The sequence below is a fragment of the Protopterus annectens genome, chromosome 7.part0 (genome assembly GCF_019279795.1).
Source record: "Protopterus annectens isolate FY-2018-M chromosome 7.part0, PAN1.0, whole genome shotgun sequence".
NCBI lineage: Eukaryota > Metazoa > Chordata > Ceratodontiformes > Protopteridae > Protopterus > Protopterus annectens.
Genome location: NC_056739.1, coordinates 1,660,838,175 through 1,660,861,517, shown reverse-complemented (window position 1 = coordinate 1,660,861,517; position 23,343 = coordinate 1,660,838,175). Strand labels below are relative to the sequence as shown.

The 23,343-nt window shown below is 36.6% G+C and overlaps 1 protein-coding gene across 2 annotated transcripts in view; it reads right to left on the bottom strand.

The window, feature by feature from the left end:
- Positions 1-23,343, bottom strand: part of SLC38A3 (solute carrier family 38 member 3) — a 1,194,467-nt gene that overhangs the window by 651,556 nt on the left and 519,568 nt on the right. For both annotated transcript variants that reach the window (XM_044078187.1, XM_044078188.1), the window contains one exon: positions 2,133-2,206. In XM_044078187.1, coding sequence (XP_043934122.1) covers positions 2,133-2,206 — 74 coding nt within the window. The remainder of the gene's footprint in view (positions 1-2,132; positions 2,207-23,343) is intronic.

Below are 23,343 nucleotides of genomic sequence, written 5' to 3'. Positions count from 1 at the left end.
TCAAGTTGGCAAAAATCTGCTAAAACAAATAGTCTTTTCTCGAATAGCAAAAGTTCTAAACTCTAGACTTCTGGCATGAAAAATGTGCTAATATATTTCTACATTTTTCACCACTGTGAGCCCAGAAATGTAGAAAAAATCAGTCTATAAAATAACATGACTTTTTTAAATGCAAACAGAAAACAAAATGCAGGTTCTTCACAAATAAACATGAAGAATGATACAATAACCTAAATTACTTTTAAATAAAGTTCCATGTAACAGGGATAAAGCTTTAACAACTACCACTGAATTTCTCAGCAGCTATTTTTATTGTAGTTTTCCTTGGGCAGGAAAGAAGTTCAGATTCATTCTTGTACTTGATAGTGCTTTACTCAGAACCACTGCTCTGGGCAAAGATATACCTTCCAGGAAGAGCAAATGAGTTTATATGAAATGATATGGCACTGATTAGCTTCATTAACCAAAACTCCCTAGAGAAGCTACTCTAACACGTCAAGATTTCTGTTTTTATTAAAAGAATAGCTTTGTTTTAAGTCATGGTTCCTTTTACAAAGATTAGTACAGCAGTACATATACTTATAATGGTATTAGTAATATTATTCTTTCTTATTTTTTACTGTGTCTTGACATACCAGACATTCATTAAAACCTACCACACTTTGAACACACACATGCATATACATGCACCCCCTACTGTACTAGTATATATATACACTTTTAAAATGATGTATAATAAATAGATATTGCCTATGTCACCACTATATAGTTATCCAAACTAAATGTTAAGTTATTCATTTCAGACTCTGTATATAGCATATGTTGATTATATCCCACCTGTTACTGCATTTATGATATGCTACCCCTGAAGATGTTCATTCATATAGTATGCTGCTGTAGCATTTCAGAGACAGTTTTTATTTATTCATTGATTTAGTTAGTTAGTTTATTTGTATTTGTTTTCTGAGGTAGAGCACTGATCTCTATGAACACTTTTCAGACAAAGCCTGGGAGTGGTGGCTGGATAAGTGACTTGTTCAAAGTCACACAGTTAGGCAATGAAGGCTGAAAAATCAAACCTTACCCAGTGGACCACAAGAAGCAGCTCATTAACCGCTCATTAATCCTCACCAACTGCCCTTTAATACAATAGTGTAGCCACAGCAGTCATTGATCCTGAATCTCCATTTGCTCCATTGTATAATTCTGATATGTCGACTCTGACTCTATATGAATGAATCTTGTGAATCCCAGGCAATGCCCAGCCTGACTGAAAGTGCTGAATATGTATATTGGCATATTTCCTTTTATTGAGGAAAAAAAAAAAAAAAAAAAAAATATATATATATATATATATATATATATATATATGGATCTAGGACAGTTGATCGAAAGACCAACTGTCCGAATCCAACCCTACCAAACACCGTTTACCAAAACTGCTTTCACAGAAAAAGCAGTTTCGGTAAACGGAAGGTAAAACACACACACGCACATACACACACACACACACACACACACACACACACACACACACACACACACACACACACACAAAAACAAAAAAACCCACACACACCATGTTTACACAGGGGGGCTTTAACCCCTGCACCCCCCACACCCCCCTACTTATATATTCTCACTCCGAGATTGCACTACAGTGGGAAAAAGGGGATATTCCCTTATCCCCACTGTAGTCCGATCTCGCTCACTACCACTCCCCCCTGGTTCCCTGTACTTTTTAGAAAGTTTCGCAAAAGCACTTTTTTCGATAAAAAGTGCTTTCGCAGAACTGTGACAGCCTGATTCACTTTCGGTGAAACAGTCTTTCAGTAGACTGTCCTAGATACATATATATATATATATATATATATATATATATATATATATTTTTTTATATATATATATATATATATATATATATATATATATATATATATATATATATATATATATATATATATATAAAATCCTTAATATCACTATTGTAAGAATATCATATCTATTTACAAAGAAATGCTTATTCAAGTTATTACTGGTATGTGATCAATTTTCTTCCACTTGTTTATTTTTGTAGAGTTTATGAGCACATGCATTGTCCTGAAAGGATATATTTGTTTTGAAATACTTACCAACCACCCCAGAAGACCTCAAAAGCAAGTGGATGGAGTAACCAGATAATACAGCTACTGCAGTAAGTAAAATGCTGAAAAAGACAAGATGGAAATACAGATAAATATTGTTGTTTCACATCTTTCATAAAGATGTCATGAGTCTATTAAACACCACATCAGTATCTCTGGACAATATCAACTGCATGACCTTCTCATGTTTCTTATACTTTAGCAGTAGAAATAACTCCAGACATTACAATGGAAACTAATAGAAGAATACTTATAACAATTACACAAATGTTTTACTTCAAACCTAAGTTACATTTTCTTGCATTAGTTAGATGACTTTGATAATTAATTTTCTGCAGAGCAAGGCGTAGTATAAATATTTAACGTCATGTGAAAAATGACTTGGGCTTACTTTTCTCTCCTCTTTACCAGCACAATGATCTTACTGATACAAAAGTGCAGCACACGTTGGTTTACAAAGTCCATTGAACGTGTAGGACAAAGAGACAAATGTAGGTTATGCAAAACAGAACTGGAAACAGTTGCACACCTTGGTGATGGTTGTGACATACTAATGGCAAAAGGACTGTATACTGAAAGGCATAGTAATGTGGCATGCCTGTTGCTATGGGGATTGGGCAAATATTATAATAATGAAGTAGCTGAAAAACACTGGAAACATGAGCCACAAAGCATCATAGAAAATAAAGTCTACATCATATGTGATCACCCCTTATCAACAGTTCAAAAGTTAGATGTGAAAAAACAGATATAGTGGTCCATGAAAAGAAGACAAAAGTAGCATTGATCATTGAAATTGCTATACCCAGTGACTTCAGTGTCTTACATACAGAGAGACACAAAGTCATAACATATCAGGATTTGCAGGCAGAAATAAGAGCTCTGCGGAAGAAAGATACCCAGACAGTTCCAATAGTATAGGTCTTATAAAAAAAATCTACAATCACATTTAGATATGTTACCGATACATGTACCATTACCTTACTGGGCAAATTGCAGGTGTTGCAAAGAGCACTTCTGGCTAACATGAAAGACTGAAACAATACTAATTTCATGAACTTTACTCACACTTAGATTTAGGAATGGGATCCAGTCCCATCATGGTATAAGAAACCCAAAAGGTATGGAGAAATTAAAAAGACGCAATACAAAAGTGCAATAGAGTAGCAGTAAGAGATGGCCAGATGGTTATATGCGACAGCAACTGCTTTATTTCAAAACAGCCAAAATTAAATTGAATCTTGATCTTTTCTGTAGTTCTTTAAAAATAATGTTCTTCTAGATGGCATAACCATGCTAGCTTTAGAATAGTACAGTTGTGTACTCTTACCATAAATGTAGATGTTCGAGTGTGTTCACTGTTGCAGTCATGACTGTAGGGTTCTTCCTGCCAGCAGCAGCCCCCAATTGGCCAGAATCCCAAAGTCTGGATCGGGCGTCAGCTGAGGTCACTTATATCCTGACATCAATGTGCCGGAAGGTACAAAGACCTCAACTGACGCCATTTCCCCAGTTTTTCTTGCCCCAGGTGTCAGGTGCCCAGAAAGAAAGGGTTAAAAAAGAAACCATGCCCAAAACCTCATCAGCCAAAACACCTCATAACAGACAATACTAAAAGAAAAAAACAAAAGAGGGGATAGGAGGGAAGGTAACCCAGACTGCAACAGTGAACACACTCGAACATCTACATTTATGGTAAGAGTACACAGCTGTACTATGTCCTTCGTGGTTCACTGTTGCAGTCATGACTGTATGGTTGAGTCCCAAAGCTAAGAAAGGTTGGCTGGAGGAGAAACAGAGGGAGCGGTCACAAAACCTTGCAAAACCGCAGAAGCAAAACCTGCCCTGGACTTAGAATAGAGAGGGAAGTTGTAATGCTTAGAAAAAGTATGTACAGAACTCCAAGTAGCAGCTTCCAAAATATCCTTGGTTGGAACCCCACAAAGAAAAGCTGCTGAAGTAGCAGTAGCCTAGGTAGAATGAGTCCTAACATTAACAGGAACTGGATTGCCATGATAAAAGTAATAGAACTTGATGCAATGGGCAATCCACTTGGAAATAGTTTGCTTAGTGATTGCTTTCCCCTGAACAGTAGGAGCATAAGCGACAAACAACTGATCAGATTTCTGGAATATCTTGGTCCTGTCCAGGTATAGACAAAGCTGTCTGTGCACGTCTAGAGAGTGGAAAAGACTTTCTTCCTCACTTTGAGGATTAGGATAAAAGGTAGGCAAATGAATAGACTGATTCAAGGCCCCTGCCGAAACCACCTTGGGCATAAATGTGGGATTAGTCCGTAGAGATACCCTGTCCTGATGAAAAATAAGGAAGGGTTCCACAGCCATGAGTGCTTGCAATTCCGAAATTCATCTAGCAGAGGTAATAGCTAAAAGAAAAGCAGTTTTCCAAGACAAAAATTTTAAATAAGTGGAAGTTGCAGGTTCAAAAGGAGACAAAGTTAATTTCTCCAAAACATAGTTAAGATCCCAAGTGGGAACAGGAGCCCTTATAGGGGGCCAAATATTCTTAGCCCCTCTAAGATATTGTTTAAGTAATGGATGAGAAAAAATAAGAGGATCCATATCGTAATGTGCAGAAATAGCAGAAGCATGAAGCTTAACAGACAAAAAAGATAGGCCCATATGTAATAATTCTGTCAGATACTGTAAAATCAGAGGAATGTTCGGGACAGAAGAATCACCACCCTGGACTTGACTCCAGGAGCAAAATCTTTTCCATTTTCCCGCATAAGATTTTATAGTGCTGGGCCGTCTAGCTTCAAGGATTACATCCAATACCTGTTTGGAAAGGGCAGAGTTATTTACAGACCCTGAATCCGCCAGGCAGCTAGATGCAGAGTCTTGACATGACTGTGCAGTATCCGGCTGTATCTTTGAGACAGTAGATGAGGGATTTGAGGCAGAATCCAGGAAGGCTCCTGAACCACATTCATCAGAGTGGAATACCAGAATTGCCGAGGCCAATTGGGAGCCAGTAGAATCATTTGCGGTCTGTCCTGTTTTATCTTCAGAAGTACCCGAGGTAGAAGAGGAAAGGGAGGAAAAGCATATACTGAGAGGTGTTTCCAACTGAATGAGAGGGCATCCACTTTCCATGCTAGTTTGTGGTAGGTCCTTGTGCAAAATGTTGGAAGTTGATGATTCTGAGGGGATGCAAAGAGATCTACGTCCGGACATCCCCAAGCCTTTAGAATCATCCTGAATATCCGAACATCCAACATCCATTCGTGTCGATCTGAAATGCATCTGCTCAATGCGTCTGCCAAAGTGTTGTCTTTCCCTGGCAGGAATTGTCCCTGTAAGTCGACACTGCAGGCCAGAGCAGTGTACCAGAGATTCATGGCTAATCTGCACAGGGGGTAAGAGTGAGAGCCCCACTGCTTGTTGATGTACCACATCACTGTAGTGTTGTCTGTCTGTATCAACAATTGACCTGGTAGAAGAAGGTCCCTGAAGGCTATCAGGGCATTCTGCACAGCTAGCATCTCCTTCAAATTTATGTGCAGGTGCATTTGCTCCTTTGTCCAAACACCCTGAAGACATCTCCCATGCATGTGGGCTCCCCAGGCATAATCTGAAGCATCCGTTGTTAGAACTTGGTTGGTCGGCGGAGGACAAAAAGGCTTCGCGTGTTCTGTAGACAGGCTTCGGCCCACCAAAGAAACTCTCACTGGAGACAAGGCAAAATCGTGACCACTGTTTCCAAACTGTGGTAATACTGAGACCAGACACTCTTGAGGTACCACTGCAGTTTCCTCATATGCAGCCTTGCATATCGTATTAGCAGAATTCAGGAGGCCATGTAACCCAAAGCCTGCAGAATTTTTCTTGTAGTCAGCTGTTTCATTGAAGCCAGGCGTCAGAAAAAAGAAGCCAGTTGCACTTTTTTGTCTGTTGTCAAGGAAGCCATCTGGGTTGAAGTACTCAGAAGAGCACCCAGGAAAGTAATCTGTTGTGAGGGCACCAGATTTAAATTCTTTAGATTCACTGTGAAACTGAGGCACTGAAGAAGATGCTGCACAAAAGCTAGATGTCGAAGTAGAGTGTCTTTGTCGTCCGCTTGAATAAGACAGTCACCCAATAAGGGTAAATTTGAATCCCCTTCTGTCTGCAAAATGCCATTACTGGTGCCAGGCACTTCATAAAGACCCTGGGCACAGTAGATAAGCCAAAGGCCAGCACAGAGAACTGGTAATGTTTCGAGCCCACTTTGAAGCGCAGATACCTTCTGCACTCTTGCCGTATAGGAATATGCAGGTACGCATCTTTTAAGTCCAATGTCACCATCCAAGCATTCTTGCCCAACATAAGCAGCAGCTGCTGCAGAGTGAGCATCTTGAATTTTGGTATATCTAAGAAGGTGTTTAGTACAGAGAGGTCCGGGATTGGTCTCCACGAATTTTCCATCCTGGGAACCAGGAAAAGTCTGGAATAAAAACCTTGCCCTATTTCTAAATTTGGCACCAATTCTATGGCCCTCATAGCCAGGAGGGACTGAACCTGCCATTGTGCCTCTGCCCACTGATGATTTGGCAGGTCTGGCCAACCATTCGGTGTTGGCAAGGTGTGGAAATGAAATCTGTAACCTCCTGAGACTATGTCCAGAACCCACTTGTCCCGGGTTATGTGGCTCCAATTTTGATAAAAACGAGAAATCCTTCCCCCCAAAGGTGCTTCCAGGATAGGAGCCCCTGGGACCAGAAAGGGAGAGTCATAAAGACTGTCTTCAGTAAGGTTGAGACTTATCTTCACCTCCCTTGGGAGAGAGGGCACTCCACTGCCTATTCCTAAAATGGGTCTGTGCCTATCCCCAACCTCTGGAATGCCTGAATCTGCCTCTCTGAGACCTGTCCGAGCCCAGAAAGGACCAAGATTTAGCTGGCCAGTGTCTGCTAAATCTAGGAGGTTGTACCTGTAGAAAATCCTTAGCTGTCTGCATAGATTTTGCTTTGTCTTCCATTTTCTTCAATACCTCTTCAGTTTTAGACCCAAACAGAACATCGTGCTGCAAAGCGGCATCCAAAAGTTTGGCTTTAGTCTGATCCGGCAAGCTTTGATCTCTTAACCAAGCATGTCTTCTAATAACAGCGCCAGTTGTTGCAGCCCTACAAGAAGCTTCCAAAGAACCAAAACTACAATTCAGGGTACGTTTACCCACTTGTTCAATAGCATGCAATAAATCCTGTAACTCCTGATTATCCACACTAATAGACACAGCTGACATCTTCTGTTTAAATACAGACAAAAGGTATTGCTGATACTTCAGCATAGGAAATTGACAGTTCAACGCCCTAATAGATAATGTAGCAGAAATATAAACTTTTTTACTCCATCTCTCCAAAGCCCTGGACTCTCGGTCAAAGCGAATAGGATTTTTAGCAGAGGCTACTTTAACACCCTTAGGACCTTGTGAAATAGTTTCCGGATCAGGCGAAAGATTCCTAAAAAGAAATTTGTGAGAATCTGGAACCCTATAATATCTATCCAGTTTGGCCGGAGTAGGGGAAAAAGAATCAGGAGAGAGAGAAGATTCCGAAAAAACATCATCAACAATGTCCAATACAGGGGGAATAGCCAGAGACTTATGCTGTGGGAGAAGAAGAAAATCCCTAAGCCTTTTCTTGGATTCAGAGAATTCCTGCCCATCCCATTGAAAATGCACCCTCATATCATGCAAAGTTTCACCAAAAGAATAATCCTCAGGAGGAGAGGCTGAAGGAAAGGAATCTTCAGCATCAGAATCCTCATAAAGAGGAAGGGAATAATCCTGCTCAAGGGAAGAAGCAGAAGAGACAGAAATTTGGTCTGAAGAATCAAAATCGGATTGTAATCTAGACTTCTTGTTAGGAGGGGGATAAGAACCCCTGATCATAGTTAAGAGATTTTCAGCCATCCTAAGCATCTGCCTCTCAGGCCTAGGACCTTGATCAAAAGGTGCCTGTGCTTGCCATTTCACTTTAGCTGAAGGCTTAGACTTTGTCTTTGACTGTAAAACTGAAACCACATTTACAGGAAGCTATGAAGGCCTGAGAACTCCCTCAGAAGCCGGTACCTGCCTACCGGCTCTGGACCCCAACTGAGGGAGCAGTATCCAAAGGTCCAGCCCCTGGCAATTCTGAAGACCCCATCAGCTCCACATCAGAGTTGGTACAGGCAATTGGTTCAAAAGAGGCGGATGACAGGGGCTGCAAAGGCACCTCACTGATGACCGTCGAACCAGCAACTGGCAATAACTGAGTAACATCCTTTGTTGTGGACCTCGGAGGCCTGTCTGCATCCCTGCACCTCTTACACACCCCAGAAGTAGGAAAAGAATCTGAAGACATGTTATAATTAAACCTTTTTTTTCAAAAATAGTAAAAGGCAAAGTTATATCTATGCCTAATAGTACGCTGAATAATCTAGCACAAAACACACAATTAGCAACGTCGTGGTCAGGACTCAGGCAGGGAATACAGTAAGAGTGAAAATCCCTACGAGGTATTTGCTTCCCACAAGAAATACAATTATTAACTTTTTCTGACATCTGACTGGAGCAAGAAAAAGACCTCCCTAATGGGGTACTTATCTTTAAAAAATGAAAATCCAGGGATTAAATCCAAAAACAAACAGGAACAAGCTGACCGGCATCAGTGAACTGCAAAGGGCACCGCGCGGCAAGAATGACTGGGGAAATGGCATCAGCTGAGGTCTTTATACCTTCCGGCGCATTGACGTCAGGATATAAGCGACCTCAGCTGATGCCCGATCCAGACTTTGGGATTCTGGCCAATTGGGGGCTGCTGCTGGCAGGAAGAACCCTACAGTCATGACTGCAGCAGTGAACCACGAAGGACATCTGCATGTACACTATAAGAAAATATCCATTTTAACTGCTTTTTCCTTATGCTATAAAAACACGTGAAGTATGACTCAAGGATATAAAATAAAAATATTTATTGTAAGTATAAATATTAAGAAGCAGTTTAAATAGTGAATATGTTTTTTCCTCCCATAGGCTTTGATTTTAAGTTCTTGATTCTCAATTCATCCCAGATACTATAGAACAGTGCAGTGGAAAGATGACAGACCCATAAACTAGAGGTTGAGGGAACGAAAGTATCCATTGTTATGCAGAGTAGAAAGCTTTGATGCATTGCAATGCTTAAAAGAACCCTTGGGGTGGTTAGCCAGTATACACCTATGAACTTGAAAACTTTTTAGCCAGTATACACCTATGAACTTGAAAACTTTTGATTCTAGACTCTTCGGTTTCCTTTACACACAGACCCAAGCTACAATGTATGTCTTTCCACCCACATTAAATAATCATCTCTAGAACTGCATGCATTAGTTCTGTAGTATCTTTAGAACTGCTCTGCAGTGAGAATCTGTTTTCTGTTTTCGGCTACTAGGAATCTCTAGAATGTATTAATCAGTTCCTTAAAACAGGATGCCAATGTTATTTCATGTGATTCAAACATTCCAGATCATCATTTAATGCATGCATTCAATGCTCTAAAGGTGTATTTTTTCTGTGATTTTCAGTTTTACTGGTGCAATACTTCGAACACTAATTTCAAGGAATCTAAGCATTGACATCTTTAATAATTCTTCCTAACCTGCCAGCTCCATTATTTACAAATACTTTGCAAAGCTGCATATCAGGACATAGTGGTGCAGCAGTTATCATGGCTACAACAGTCCCCTTAGTTCACCAATCAGGTTCATGGCTTTGTGCCTTTTGTTCAGGCTTTGTATGCCCTACCTCTGCCTGCTTCAGTTTTTACTAGTTCCAATTTACACTGGCAATCACCTAAATTACTCATAGGTGTGTGTATATGGGTGTGTGTGTGTGTGTGTGTGTGTGTGTGTGTGTGTGTGTGTGTGTGTGTGTGTGTGTGTGTGTGTGTGTGTGTGTGAGTGTGGGTTTGTATGTTTGTAGGTGTATATGTGCGTACATGTGTGCATTTGTGTTTGTGTTTGTGTGTGTGTGTGTGTGTGTGTGTGTGTGTGTGTGTGTGTGTGTGTGTGTGTGTGTGTACATGCATGTCCCATATGAATAAGGTCCCCTTACTTCTGTTCACTAAATGTTGAGGTAGTCTCTCTGGCTTCCCCATGATCCTACAGTGGTAATCAGAAAATAAATGCAATGTTGTATAACAAGCTTGTTCTGAATCTTTGTGTCATATGTAATGAGGCATATCATTTGTTTCAGGCTCTCTGAAATTCTCTTATTAAAACATGAAGGTGAACTGCAACGGTGAACTAGGAAATGTATTTTATTGTTTTATTATGACACACTCTCTAGCAATGAAACTAAACAACCCTCACCTAGTGACTTCCCCTTACATGAATTTAGCCAGCATTTCATTTGGAACATTTCTGCCCGGGCCTCTGCTGAAAATGGGCTCTGTCCCAGATGGACGTTCCCATTAAACAAATGTTAAATAAATATATTTGGATATAATTAGAACATATGTACTGCTATGATCTGACCTAGTATGGCAATGGATGGATTTTGTTTTAAAAGAGACAATTAATAAAACTATGTACTATAAGCTGTATGTCTGGGTCATATAATGCAACATAATTTCATAATTTAGCACATTTCTGTCACTTGTATGGTTATTAAAAACTACATTGTGGACTAAATAGAATTTACACTCATGCAAGGAATCAAGTGATGACTGAAACGATGCAAACACTGGATTGTTTAAACAACACATCCAACTTGTATGTCATATATTGTACACACACACACACACACACACACACACACACACACACACATATATATATATATATATATATATATATATGTACATAGATAGATATAGATAGATATGTGCAGATATCTTGACGGTTCAGATTAATCTCCTTTTCCTTCTTATTCGTCACTTAACCTGCCTTTCTGCTCTTGTAAAGTGCCAGTTCATAAAATGATACAAAAATATGTTAAGGAAAAGAAAGTAAAGACCTCATAAGCAGAACTTCTATAAGGAAAATCAAATTTTACACATTAGTTTCATTCCATAAATGTTTATTAAATGAATAAGACCCATCAAGACTCTTAATGCATTTGGTATGAAACTTATTACAGAAACAATGAGTATTATTTATGTTTCTTTTCCTCTAAATAATAAATGCTAATATTTAGGGCTTTTTACACAAATTAACAAAATTTGAAAATGGATAGTTTGTATGTGTTAACATTGAATTACATGTTCAGGGTTAGTATCTGGCAATCCACAGAACTGATAAAAAAAACATGAATAGGGAAACATGTACTACTTATTCCAAGACTGTCATATTTTGGACTATTTCCATACTCTGAGATACAGAATGATCCCAAAATTGTATGTATAAGTAGCAGGTAGTATGCAGAGTACACCCCCCACCCCAACTGGGATTGCAGAGGGGAAGATGTTTGAAAAGTGTGTAAGTCAAGTTTCAAAACTTGCTGTTGTTTTAGTAGAGTCACAATGTATTTCAGAAGTGCTGAGGCTTACATTGTCCCATCCTGTGAAAGAAAGGCATTCTGTACATTTATTAGACATGGAACAAGATGCATTATGTCAGTCTTTACTATATAGTTTATTTTAAGGACAAATAAAACTGTACTACAAAAAGAATATTGTACAGCTCACCACAACTTCTTTGCTGAAAAACAAATTCTGACCAAGACAGCATAATATCAAATTACATCCTATTCGTATCACTTCATGTCATTTAGAAGGACATTTTTAAGTAGGGGCAAAGTCCCTTACAAAACACATAAAAAAATACTACACAGTCACACAGGTCATTTTTTTTTTTTTTTTGGAAAACATGGCATATAAGCTGTTACACATAGGGAACCTTGAACTTTATTTAGGTTTTCTATTGTTTACAAAACAATGTAGACAAAGATTTTATGCTCTAATTATCAATGTTTTAGGATGCGGTGTATATTATGTTTTGCATTTTCAGTTGTTTCTGTCAGAGAAGAGGGAAAAAATTAGTTTCGTGTTGCTTTTTTATACCTTTTCTCACTCCTCCAAGTTTGTATAACCTTGCATTTAGCATAGATGGATATTAAGGGTGCAAGGACAGACACCGTATTGAGCTCCCTGTAAAAATGCTTATAAAGTGTGTGATTTTGTTATGGCTGATATTTTAGGGGCATCATTACATAAGTGGCAACATATTTTAACTCTGTTTACACCTCAACTAAGCAAAATATGATAATCATATTAGATCCAAGAATATCAAATATAATGAGGATATATCACCAAAATCTTTAGAAGTGCCAGCGACAAATAAAAATACAAGGAGATAACTAAAATACATGCAATTACATTTATACAAACACATATAGCTGCAGAATAAAAAAGTATACCTGGGAAAACAGTTTTGTATTCTGTTTCTAAGGTGTTTCAGTTTCTCAAACTGGTACTGCAGTTTTGTTTCATCTGATTTGTGACTGTTATTTTTGTCTACCCCACAGGGATGCGTTTTAAATTGTTGTTGGGGTATGTTTTTCTTCACAGTTTTCCTAACAATGGAATTAGTACATTAAAATAAAAGGAATGTGGGATTATATGGTGCCTGCCCTCCTGCAAAAAAGTATTATTATTATTAGGCACATTTGTAGTTTGATAAAACTACATTGTTTTCATTGAAAATGCCATTTTATAGAATACAGTTTCAGTAGGGCTTAGATTTATTGACATAATTGCTATATATCAAATATAAAAACAATAAGCCTAATGTATCGATTATGAAATACTTTGTAGGCCAGAATAATATCTTAACTAGCCAGAAGAGTTTAGCCCAAAAGTAAAAGAGTGTCACAGTATCAATGACTATGTGACATGAATACAACAGTACAAAAAACATACAATAAGCTACAGAAAGTGGTAAGTCAAAGCTACTACATGACAAAATAATGACATGTTTTTTGCTGGAAGGCAAGCCCTTTACACCCAGTCCCAATATAAAGTGAAGTTTGGTGATGCTGATATGCCCAGATTTGTTATTTTCACTCACAGCATGCACTGTCGTGGAGATTACAGTAACACCATGCCTCCAGTAAAGCAAATATTTTTGTTATCTCGTAAGATCAGCCTATCTTAGAGTGAAAATAATGAGAGGATATATTGGGCAGAGCTCTCTCTGATGATGCAAAACTCCTGAAAAAAATGCTGTTCTGACAAGCAAGTGTTTTCAGTCCTCTTGAAGGAGGATCATGGTCTCATCGGTTGGCACTGCTAGGTTCTTCCATGCAACAATTTGAAGTCTACTATTCTGCTCTGCTGATGTTGTTGTCTTAGCAGATCGGGCCTTGTATGCATGGTCATTGATAGACTGGGTGACACTGCTGGTTCCTGTACACACACACACACACACACACACACACACACACACACACACACACACACACACACACACACACACACACACACACATCACACACACACACTCCAGACAGATAGAACAATTTCTCCAAATGTTAGACATACATAAAGAGAGGAATAAAATATATTGATCTGGTACACTGTGTAGATATTTTTCATTTATTTGTATTTTTGACATCTCAACTAGTTTATTCTTCTTCATTGGTACATTATGAAAAGTTTACTTATGGTGTCAGTAAAGTTTAATTTATTTAAAGCAAACAGTTCAAGTCAATCTGTATGAGGAATTAGTCAGTAGAGTATAACAATTGCTCAGGACGGCTTCAAGCCAAAGTCACCAGGTTACATATAGGTCTATTCAGACCAAATAATGCAGTTTAAAGTAAATGTTTCAAATAATAAATATAAGTCTTTTCAGACAATAGAATTTTAGGGCCAAAGGATGCAGCAATCAACTCGGAACGTTTCTTCAGACCATGTACATATCCAAATGCAAAGAATGAAAAATAGCTTGTATAAAAAATAATTTATTCACAGAGAGGTAAGTGCTTTCGCTGAAATAGCTTTATCAAACCATTACAAACACATTATATAGGAGACCAAGACACAATCAAAATGACATCATAAATTAACAATAAAGCAAATAAATTTGATAAGCAGAAATTCAGCTAAAGCAATTAAAATTTAAGAAAACACATTAAAATACTGCTACATAGCAAATAAATAAATGCAACAGACAAATTAAATGCTACTTCATGTTAATAATTATGCAATATTTAAAAATTATGTAATAAAAACTAACCTAGATATTCATTTATAATGAAATCTCCTATTCTTAAGTACTGGTTTTAAAGGTACTTTATCATTATCATAACTAAAAAAATTAAAAGTGTGGGTATTGTCTGTATCTAAGACATGTTTTGAAAGTGCATTAACAGTAGAATGAACGCAAATTTGATACAGGTGTTCTCTATCCCTGTCCCTGAGCCTTCTATCGGTTTTACCGACATAGAAGGAGGGACAGGAAGTGCAGACTGCTAAATCAACAACGTGTTCAGTACTACAAGTAGCGTTCACATTAAACTGTACATTTGAGAAGTGCGTGGATGTATAATAATATTAGAAGGAGATATGTATGAACAAAAATTACAGCTTTTACAGGGAACAGTGCCCAAGCAATCTCCATTTTCAACATGATGGCCTGCATTACTATAACATAAAAGCCTGTGTAAATTCTTTTTGTTTTTGAAAAGAAATTGTGGATATTCACATACTATTTTCTTAATATTGGGGTCTACTGTGAGGATATTCCAATGTTCATTTAATATATTCTTAATTTTATAAAAATCATCTGTATAATAAAGAGATATTTTCTGCAGTGATGTATTGTTCTTTATTTTATTATTGATAGTATTACAAAATTCTATCCCCTGTTCAGAAAAATACGGGCATGCTTTATTCGTTCTTAAACTATCTATACATTGAAAGCCTATGTTAATATCTGCTGTACTATAGTTCCTTGAAATGACTCTATCTTGTAAGCTTATTAATTCTGAGTTAAAATTAGACTGTATAGGGTTTAATCTTGAGGCTCGTATTGCTTGACCCTTTATGATGTTATTAAAGATATGCTTAGGATGCATACTTTCTCTATGTAATAGCAAATTTCTGAAACAGGGCTTCCTATAGACACCTGTATTAAGTTGCCCATTACTAAGGTGTTCAATATGGATGTCTAAAGAAGGTATACTAAAGTCAGAAAAATTTAAAGTAAACTTTAAAAAAATCAGAAAATGAATTAATTAATTCAAAAAAAATATCTAGTTCTTGTTTAGTACCAGTCCAAATAAAAAATAAATCATCCACGAAACGTCTATAGAATGGAATGTACTTCTTAAAATAGGGTGAAGGTAACAATTTATGTAATTCCCACCAGGCCATAACTAGGTTGGTGTTGCTATTGGCACAAGAGATGCCAATAGCTACGCTATCCTTTTGTAAATACAAGCCATCATCAAAAATAAAAATATTATTTTCCAATATCGTTTCCAATAAAAGACCTATGAGATCTATCTTGGCCGTAAGAAAATCTGTTTTCTGTAGTAAATATTGTTGGATGTATTATATCCCTGAAGAATTTGGAATATTAGTAAAAAGGGACTTAACATCCAAAGTCACTAGTAAATAAACAGAACTATTTGAAAAGTTCTTAGTTTCTTTATATAAGTCTAATAAGAATTGTTAATAATCTCTTTGAATCAAGGGGATAGAATCTACCACAAGTCTTAAAAATTTTTCTACATAGATTGATATATGTTCTGTTACCCACCCTCTTCCAGCCACATTGGAATGTCCTCACAGTAGACCCCAATATTAAGAAAATAGTAGGTGAATATCCACAATTTCTTTTCAAAAACAAAAATAATTTATGCAGGCTTTTATGTTATAGTAATGCAGGCCATCATGTTGAAAATGGAGATTGTTTGGACACTGTTCCCTGTAAAAGCTGTAATTTTTGTTCATACATATCTCCTTCTAATATTTTTATACATCCACACACTTCTCAAATGTACACTTTTAATGTGAATGCTACTTGTAATACTGAACACATTGTTTATTTAGCAGTCTGCACTTCCTGTCCCTCCTTCTATGTCGGTAAAACTGATAGAAGGCTCAGGGACAGGGTTAGAGAACACCTGTATCAAATTTGTGTTCATTCTACTGTTAATTCACTTTCAAAACATGTCTTAGATACAGACAATACCCACACTTTTAATTTTTTAGTTATTCATGTCAATACTCCAACTATTAGAGGAGGTAATATTACGAATTATACTGAAAGGAATGAGATTAAATGGATCATTAGATTACAAGCCCATATTTGTCCAGGGCTTAATGATAAAGTACCTTTAAAACCAGTACTTAAGAATAGGAGATTTCATTATAAATGAATATCTAGGTTAGTTTTTATTACATAATTTTTAAATATTGCATAATTATTAACATGAAGTAGTATTTAATTTGTCTGTTGCATTTATTTATTTGCTATGTAGCAGTATTTTAATGTGTTTTCTTAAATTTTAATTGCCTTAGCTGAATTACTGCTTATTGAATTTAATTGCTTTATTGTTACTTTATGATGTCATTTTGATTGTGTCTTGGTCTCCTATATAAGGTGCCCCTCATTTAATGTGTTTGTAATGGTTTGCTAAAGCTATTTCAGCGAAAGCGTTTACCTATCTGTGAATAAATTATTTTTTATACAAGCTATTTTTCATTCTTTGCATTTGGATATGTACAAGGTTTGAAGAGACGTTCTGAGTTGATTGCTGCATCCTTTGGCCCTAATATTCTATGGTCTGAATAGACATATTTATTATTTGAACCATTTACTTCAAACTGCATTATTTGGTCTGAATAGACCTATATGTAACCTGGTGACTTTGGCTAGAAGACCGTCCTGAGCAATTGTTATACTCTACTGACTTTTTGCTTTATTAGTTATCCGCTCAGCACAGAGTTTTTACTTGTGGTAATTTTCGTTATTTTGATTATTTGGTTGCTGTGTTATATTTACCACAAGTTAACTATTGCAGATCGAGCCGATAATTCTATTGAACTACCTTATAACCCTAACAAGGCTGAAAGAGTTAAAAATACACAATCCAGGTTTCTCGAATGCATAAAAGGTGAAGTCAATCCATTGCTCTGCTTTGAATCTACAGCTATAATCCAGGAAGAACCGTTAAGCGATGCTGATTATGACATACCAAATACTGCGTTCTCGAACATGGAAATGAATATGCTAAAATTAAAACATTTACAAATGCAATGCTTCCACTTTGAAGCTTGCATTAAAAAACGGATCATTCCACGAGGCCTGAGAATATTGAAGATGCCTACTACAGGTAATACGTATCCTGACTTGCTTTATAGTTGGCAACAACTTTATATTGATTTAAGTATTAAGTATATGACTTTATTAAATGAATATTTTGGGCCTGAGGAACAGAGACTACAGAGAATAATCCATGACCAACAGACTGAACCTTTTACTAAATTTAAATTCTTCTTCAAAATATGTTGGTGCAATGTCTAATGTGCCTATTAACAACAGTGATACTAGTCCTAGACTTAATAGTAATACTAGTATTCAACTAGTAATGTCTGATTTGATCTCAGATCTAAATATTAATAATTCTGAAACTGTTAGTGTGAAGAATTGTGTTATCAGTAATGGTAGTACAAGTCCACAGATAGAAGTTGGTATCATTCCTGATACCTCCACTTCTCATTTAAAGTCTAATACTGAACCTGTTGTACGTAGAAATTTTTTTTCACAACCTTTTAATGTTAGTCCATTTGAGTCTGCTACCCCTTTCCCCATTTCAAATTACAACAAATGAGGAAGAAGTCGGTCTATGAGCAAGGGAAGACAAAAGAGGAAAGCCCCAGGTGGAGACTTGAAAGAACCCACCTTAAAGAAAATGCTGGAAAAAATAATAATTTAGTTTGGAATCTCTCTCATAGACCTTTAGACCAACATGAAATTGAAGTTTTGAATAAAGGATTATCCTTCATTCCCACTACTAATAGTAACACTATAGATACAATTTTAGATGTTAAATTATTTGCCCGTAATTTACAACTTAAGTTGATGTTTAATAATGAATCTAACCCTACACAATACTTAGAATTTTGTAAACCTAGTCTTTTTGTACCTAATTTACATCCACTTGATGCTTTTTGCAAAATGGTAGAAGATTATGTTTATTCTATGACTTTACTTCCGTATTCAACTTATAAAAAAGGTAATTTAACATTTAAACAAAGAAAGGCATTGGATAACCTCATGAGTAACAATAATATTTCTATTAGAAGAGCAGATAAAGGTGGTCCAGTGGTGATACTGGACAGAATAGATTATATTAATCTCATGAAAGAAATGTTAAGTGATAATTCTTTTTATACATCTGTTACCATGCAAGTTGTTCACGAACATATTTTAAGTGTTTATAACACCTTGGATGACTTAAAATATAGTGGAACAATTACAACTGAGATGTATGATTTTTTATTACTTGAGAATCCTTTATTACCGACTATAGAGGGATTACCTAAAGTCCACAAAAATCCACTATATCCAACTATGAGACCTATTGTGGTTGGAAAAGGGTGGGTAACAGAACATATATCAGTCTATATAGAAAAATTATTAAGACCTGTGTAGATTCTAATCCCTTGATTCTTAGAGATTCTAAACAATTCTTATAGACTTATATAAAGAAACTAAGAACTTTTCAAATATTTCTGTTTATTTACTAGGACACTGGATGTTAAGTCCCTTTGTACAAATATTGCAAATTCTTCAGGGATAGAATACATCCAACAATATTTACTACAGAAAACAGATTTTCTTACGGCCAAGATAGATCTCATAGGTCTTTTACTGGAAACAATATTGGAAAATAATATTTTTATTTTTAATGATGGCTTGTATTTACAAAAGGATAGCATAGCTATGGGCACCTCTTGTGCCACTAGCTACGCCAACCTAGTTATGGCCTGTTGGGAAATACATAAATTGTTACCTTCACCCTATTTTAAGAAGTACATTCCATTCTATAGATGTTTTGTGGATGATTTATTTTTTATTTGGACTGGTACTAAACAAGAACTAGATACTTTTTTGAATTAATTCATTTTCTGATTTTTTTAAAGTTTACTTTAAATTTTTCTGACTTTAGTATACCTTTTATAGACGTCCATATTGAACGCCTTAGTAATGGGCAACTTAATACAGATGTCTATAGGAAGCCCTGTTTCAGAAATTTGCTATTGCATAGAGACAGTATGCATCCTAAGCATATCTTTAATAACATCATAAAGAGTCAAGCAATACGAGCCTCAAGATTAAACCCTATACAGTCTAATTTTAACTCAGAATTAATAAGCTTACAAGATAGATTAATTTCAAGGAACTATAGTACATAAGATATTAACATAGGCTTTTGATGTCTAGATAGTTTAAGAACGAATAAAGCATGCCCGTATTTTTCTGAACAGGGGATGGAATTTTATAATGCTAACAATAATAAAATAAAGAACAATACATCATTGCAGAAAATATCTCTTTATTATACAGATGATTTTTATAAAATTAGGAATATATTAAATGAACACTGGAATGTCCTCACAGTAGACCCCAATATTAAGAAAATAGTAGGTGAATATCCACAATTTCTTTTCAAAAACAAAAAGAATTTATGCAGGCTTTTATGTTATAGTAATGCAGGCCATCATGTTGAAAATGGAGATTGTTTGGACACTGTTCCCTGTAAAAGCTGTAATTTTTGTTCATACATATCTCCTTCTAATATTTTTACACATCCACGCACTTTTCAAATGTACACTTTTAATGTGAATGCTACTTGTAATACTGAACACGTTGTTTATTTAGCAGTCTGCACTTCCTGTCCCTCCTTCTATGTCGGTAAAACTGATAGAAGGCTCAGGGAAAGGGTTAGAGAACACCTGTATCAAATTCGTGTTCATTCTACTGTTAATGCACTTTCAAAACATGTCTTAGATACAGACAATACCCACACTTTTAATTTTTTAGTTATTCATGTCAATACTCCAAATACTAGAGGAGGTAATATTACAAATTATACTGAAAGGAATGAGATTAAATGGATCATTAGATTACAAGCCCATATTTGTCCAAGGCTTAATGATAAAGTACCTTTAAAACCAATATTTAAGAATAGGAGATTTCATTATAAATTAATATATAGGTTAGTTTTTATTACATAATTTTTAAATATTGCAAAATTATTAACATGAAGTAGTATTTAATTTGTCTGTTGCATTTATTTATTTGCTATGTAGCAGTATTTTAATGTGTTTTCTTAAATTTTAATTGCTTTAGCTGAATTTCTGCTTATTGAATTTAATTGCTTTATTGTTAATTTATGATATCATTTTGATTGTGTCTTGGTCTCCTATATAAGGTGCCCTTCATTTAATGTGCTTGTAATGGTTTGATAAAGCTATTTCAGCAAAAGCGCTTACCTATCTGTGAATAAATTATTTTTTATACAAGCTATTTTTCATTCTTTGCATTTGGATATGTACAAGGTCTGAAGAGACGTTCTGAGTTGATTGCTGCATCCTTTGGCCCTAATATTCTATGGTCTGAATAGACTTATATTTATTATTTGAACCATTTACTTCAAACTGCATTATTTGGTCTGAATAGACTTATATGTAACCTGGTGACTTTGGCTCGAAGCGCGTCCTGAGCAATTGTTATACTTTACTGACTTTTTGCTTTATTAGTTATTCACTCAGCATGGAGTTTTTACTTGTGGCAACTTTCATTATTTTGATTATTTGTATGAGAAATTAGTTTTAAATTCCAAGGCCTGTAAATGTGAGTCCCAGAACAGGGAGAGTGAATTTGCAAAAATTGGGACGTACATATTTGGTGTAGGGTTACATTATTTTTTCTTAGATGTGATCACATCTTAACGTTAATATATATCTGTGTGTGTGTGTGTGTGTGTGTGTGTGTGTGTGTGTGTGTGTGTGTGTGTGTGTGTGTGTGTGTGTGGTGGGGTGGAGGCTCTCACATTATGAGGTACTAGCCTCACTTAAAAAAATAAACACAGTTTTAAAGAACAATGAATGCTGACAGTGTTTTCCTGTCCTTTTTTTTCATTTTTTTTTTTTTTTTGTAATTCTAGGAGTTACAATTACTGGTCTTGGAATTACAACAGAGAAATGTTAAATGCACCTACACATTTTGAGCTTTTTTACTGGTTAATTTGTATAAATCTGTTTGCTCTTATGTGCTACTGTTATATTTAAGGGCGCATCTGTTCTTCTGTGTTAAATTGACCTAAACATTGTTTAAATATATTTTTACCATAGTCTGTTTACAGGTTTTGCTGTATCCAGATCTGTTTGTGTGATTCCAGTGTTTCTTCCTATGCCATCTTGTGTTGGCTAGGGCCTTCCTGCACTTAGTAGGAGTAAGTGAACTGGTTGGAACTGGCATAGGGTGTTGAGCTGAGAGCTCAGGAACAATGGTTCATTGGTCAATTCCAATATTTCTATTTTGCTTTCATTTTTGTGGTATTTAAACCCAGCATTTGCATGGGTTTGTGCTTGTTTGCCCATTGCGCACCGCTACTGTGCTGTTTTAACCCATTGCAAGGTATCTCAGTTACATTTATTCCCTTGCCAGCACTCCTATATGAGGCCCTCACCTGCAACTACTGTACTGATTTTATCCAACCCTACTCACACATATGGGTACTCTCCTTAGATAGCACCCAGTCTACTATCCCTGACCTCTCTTCCACAGATTCTGATAACCATGGATGAACAATTTCCTATGGTTTCTCCTGCTAGTATGGTTGATTTGGGCATCCTGAGACAGTGGAGCAGCTGCCTTAAGTATACAGACAACCCTCTACTACTACCACCTACGAACACAATATGTGAGAGATGCAGTTACATTAAGAACCTAGAATTCTTGCTGACTCAGTCACAAGCCAGTACATCTGGCAATGAGAAGGTTGCCTGCACAAACACTATGAACATCACACCTCTAACACCATCCACATCTGTAAAACACACTTCTACATATGCAAGGATTCTCAACAAAAACATACATAAACAAAAGAGACCACTAAATCAAACACACACACACATCACAGCCCACAGCACCAAGCATCACACATAGTACACATGTCTGTGTCTCACAGCCTCTAAGGCCCAGTCACAACCCTTACATACTAGTTATAGGAGACTCATTTGTGTGACACACACATGTATTCCTCACCAGGCTAGACAATGATAAAGTCACAGTAAGTTGCTTGTCAGGTGCTAGAATCCACCATATCACGCATGTACTCAAATCTCTTAACAACAGGTACTTTTATAACTCTGTCATAGTCCATGTTGGTCTGCATGACTTGAGACGTACCTCACTGGACTATATGAAGAGAGACATGATTGAGCTTGCTGAATATGTGTCCCAGGCAGGTATGGCCCTAGCCTTAAGCAGCATCCTACCATAACCCAGAATTATGCCTCAATACGAACAGAAAATGATTGACTTTAACAACTGGCTTAGTTTCTGGTGTCATTCCAAGGGAACCCTGTACCTGACAGCCTGGGAGGACATGATTGACACACCACAATGCTTTGCTAGAGATGACCTTCTCCTGTCACCCCTAGGCTTCAGGCTTCTTGCAAAGGCTCTTGCCTCCTCCAGTGCCTTTTTTAGGCAAAGTCATGAGCACAAAATTACCAACATGAAAAATTCTTCTAAGCGAAATTTAAAGGTCATGCTACTAAACGCTAGTAGTCTTAGCATGAAACTGCACTCATTGCAATCATTCCTCACCATGGAGGATGCTGACATTTGTGCAGTCATGGAAATTTGGTTCAAAGCTGTGAAGAGCACCCCATCCTTATCAGGTTACTCATCCTACCATACATTCATACCCCAAATGGATGGCTACAAAGCCAAAGGAGGTGGAGTTTCAATATTTATCAAAGACATACACATCTCCAGACTGGTCAAACAGTATAATGCAGAAGAGACACTCCTCATGCAGTTAACTGTTAACAAAACACCTTTTCAAATCATAGCTAGCTAAAGACCCCCAACCATGACTCAGGATGCCTACTCCACCTATCTGGACATACTTGAATCCATCAAGAGTCAACCCTCTACCCTGATCCTTGGTGACTTTAATTACCCAGCTATAGAGTGGAAGACCTATC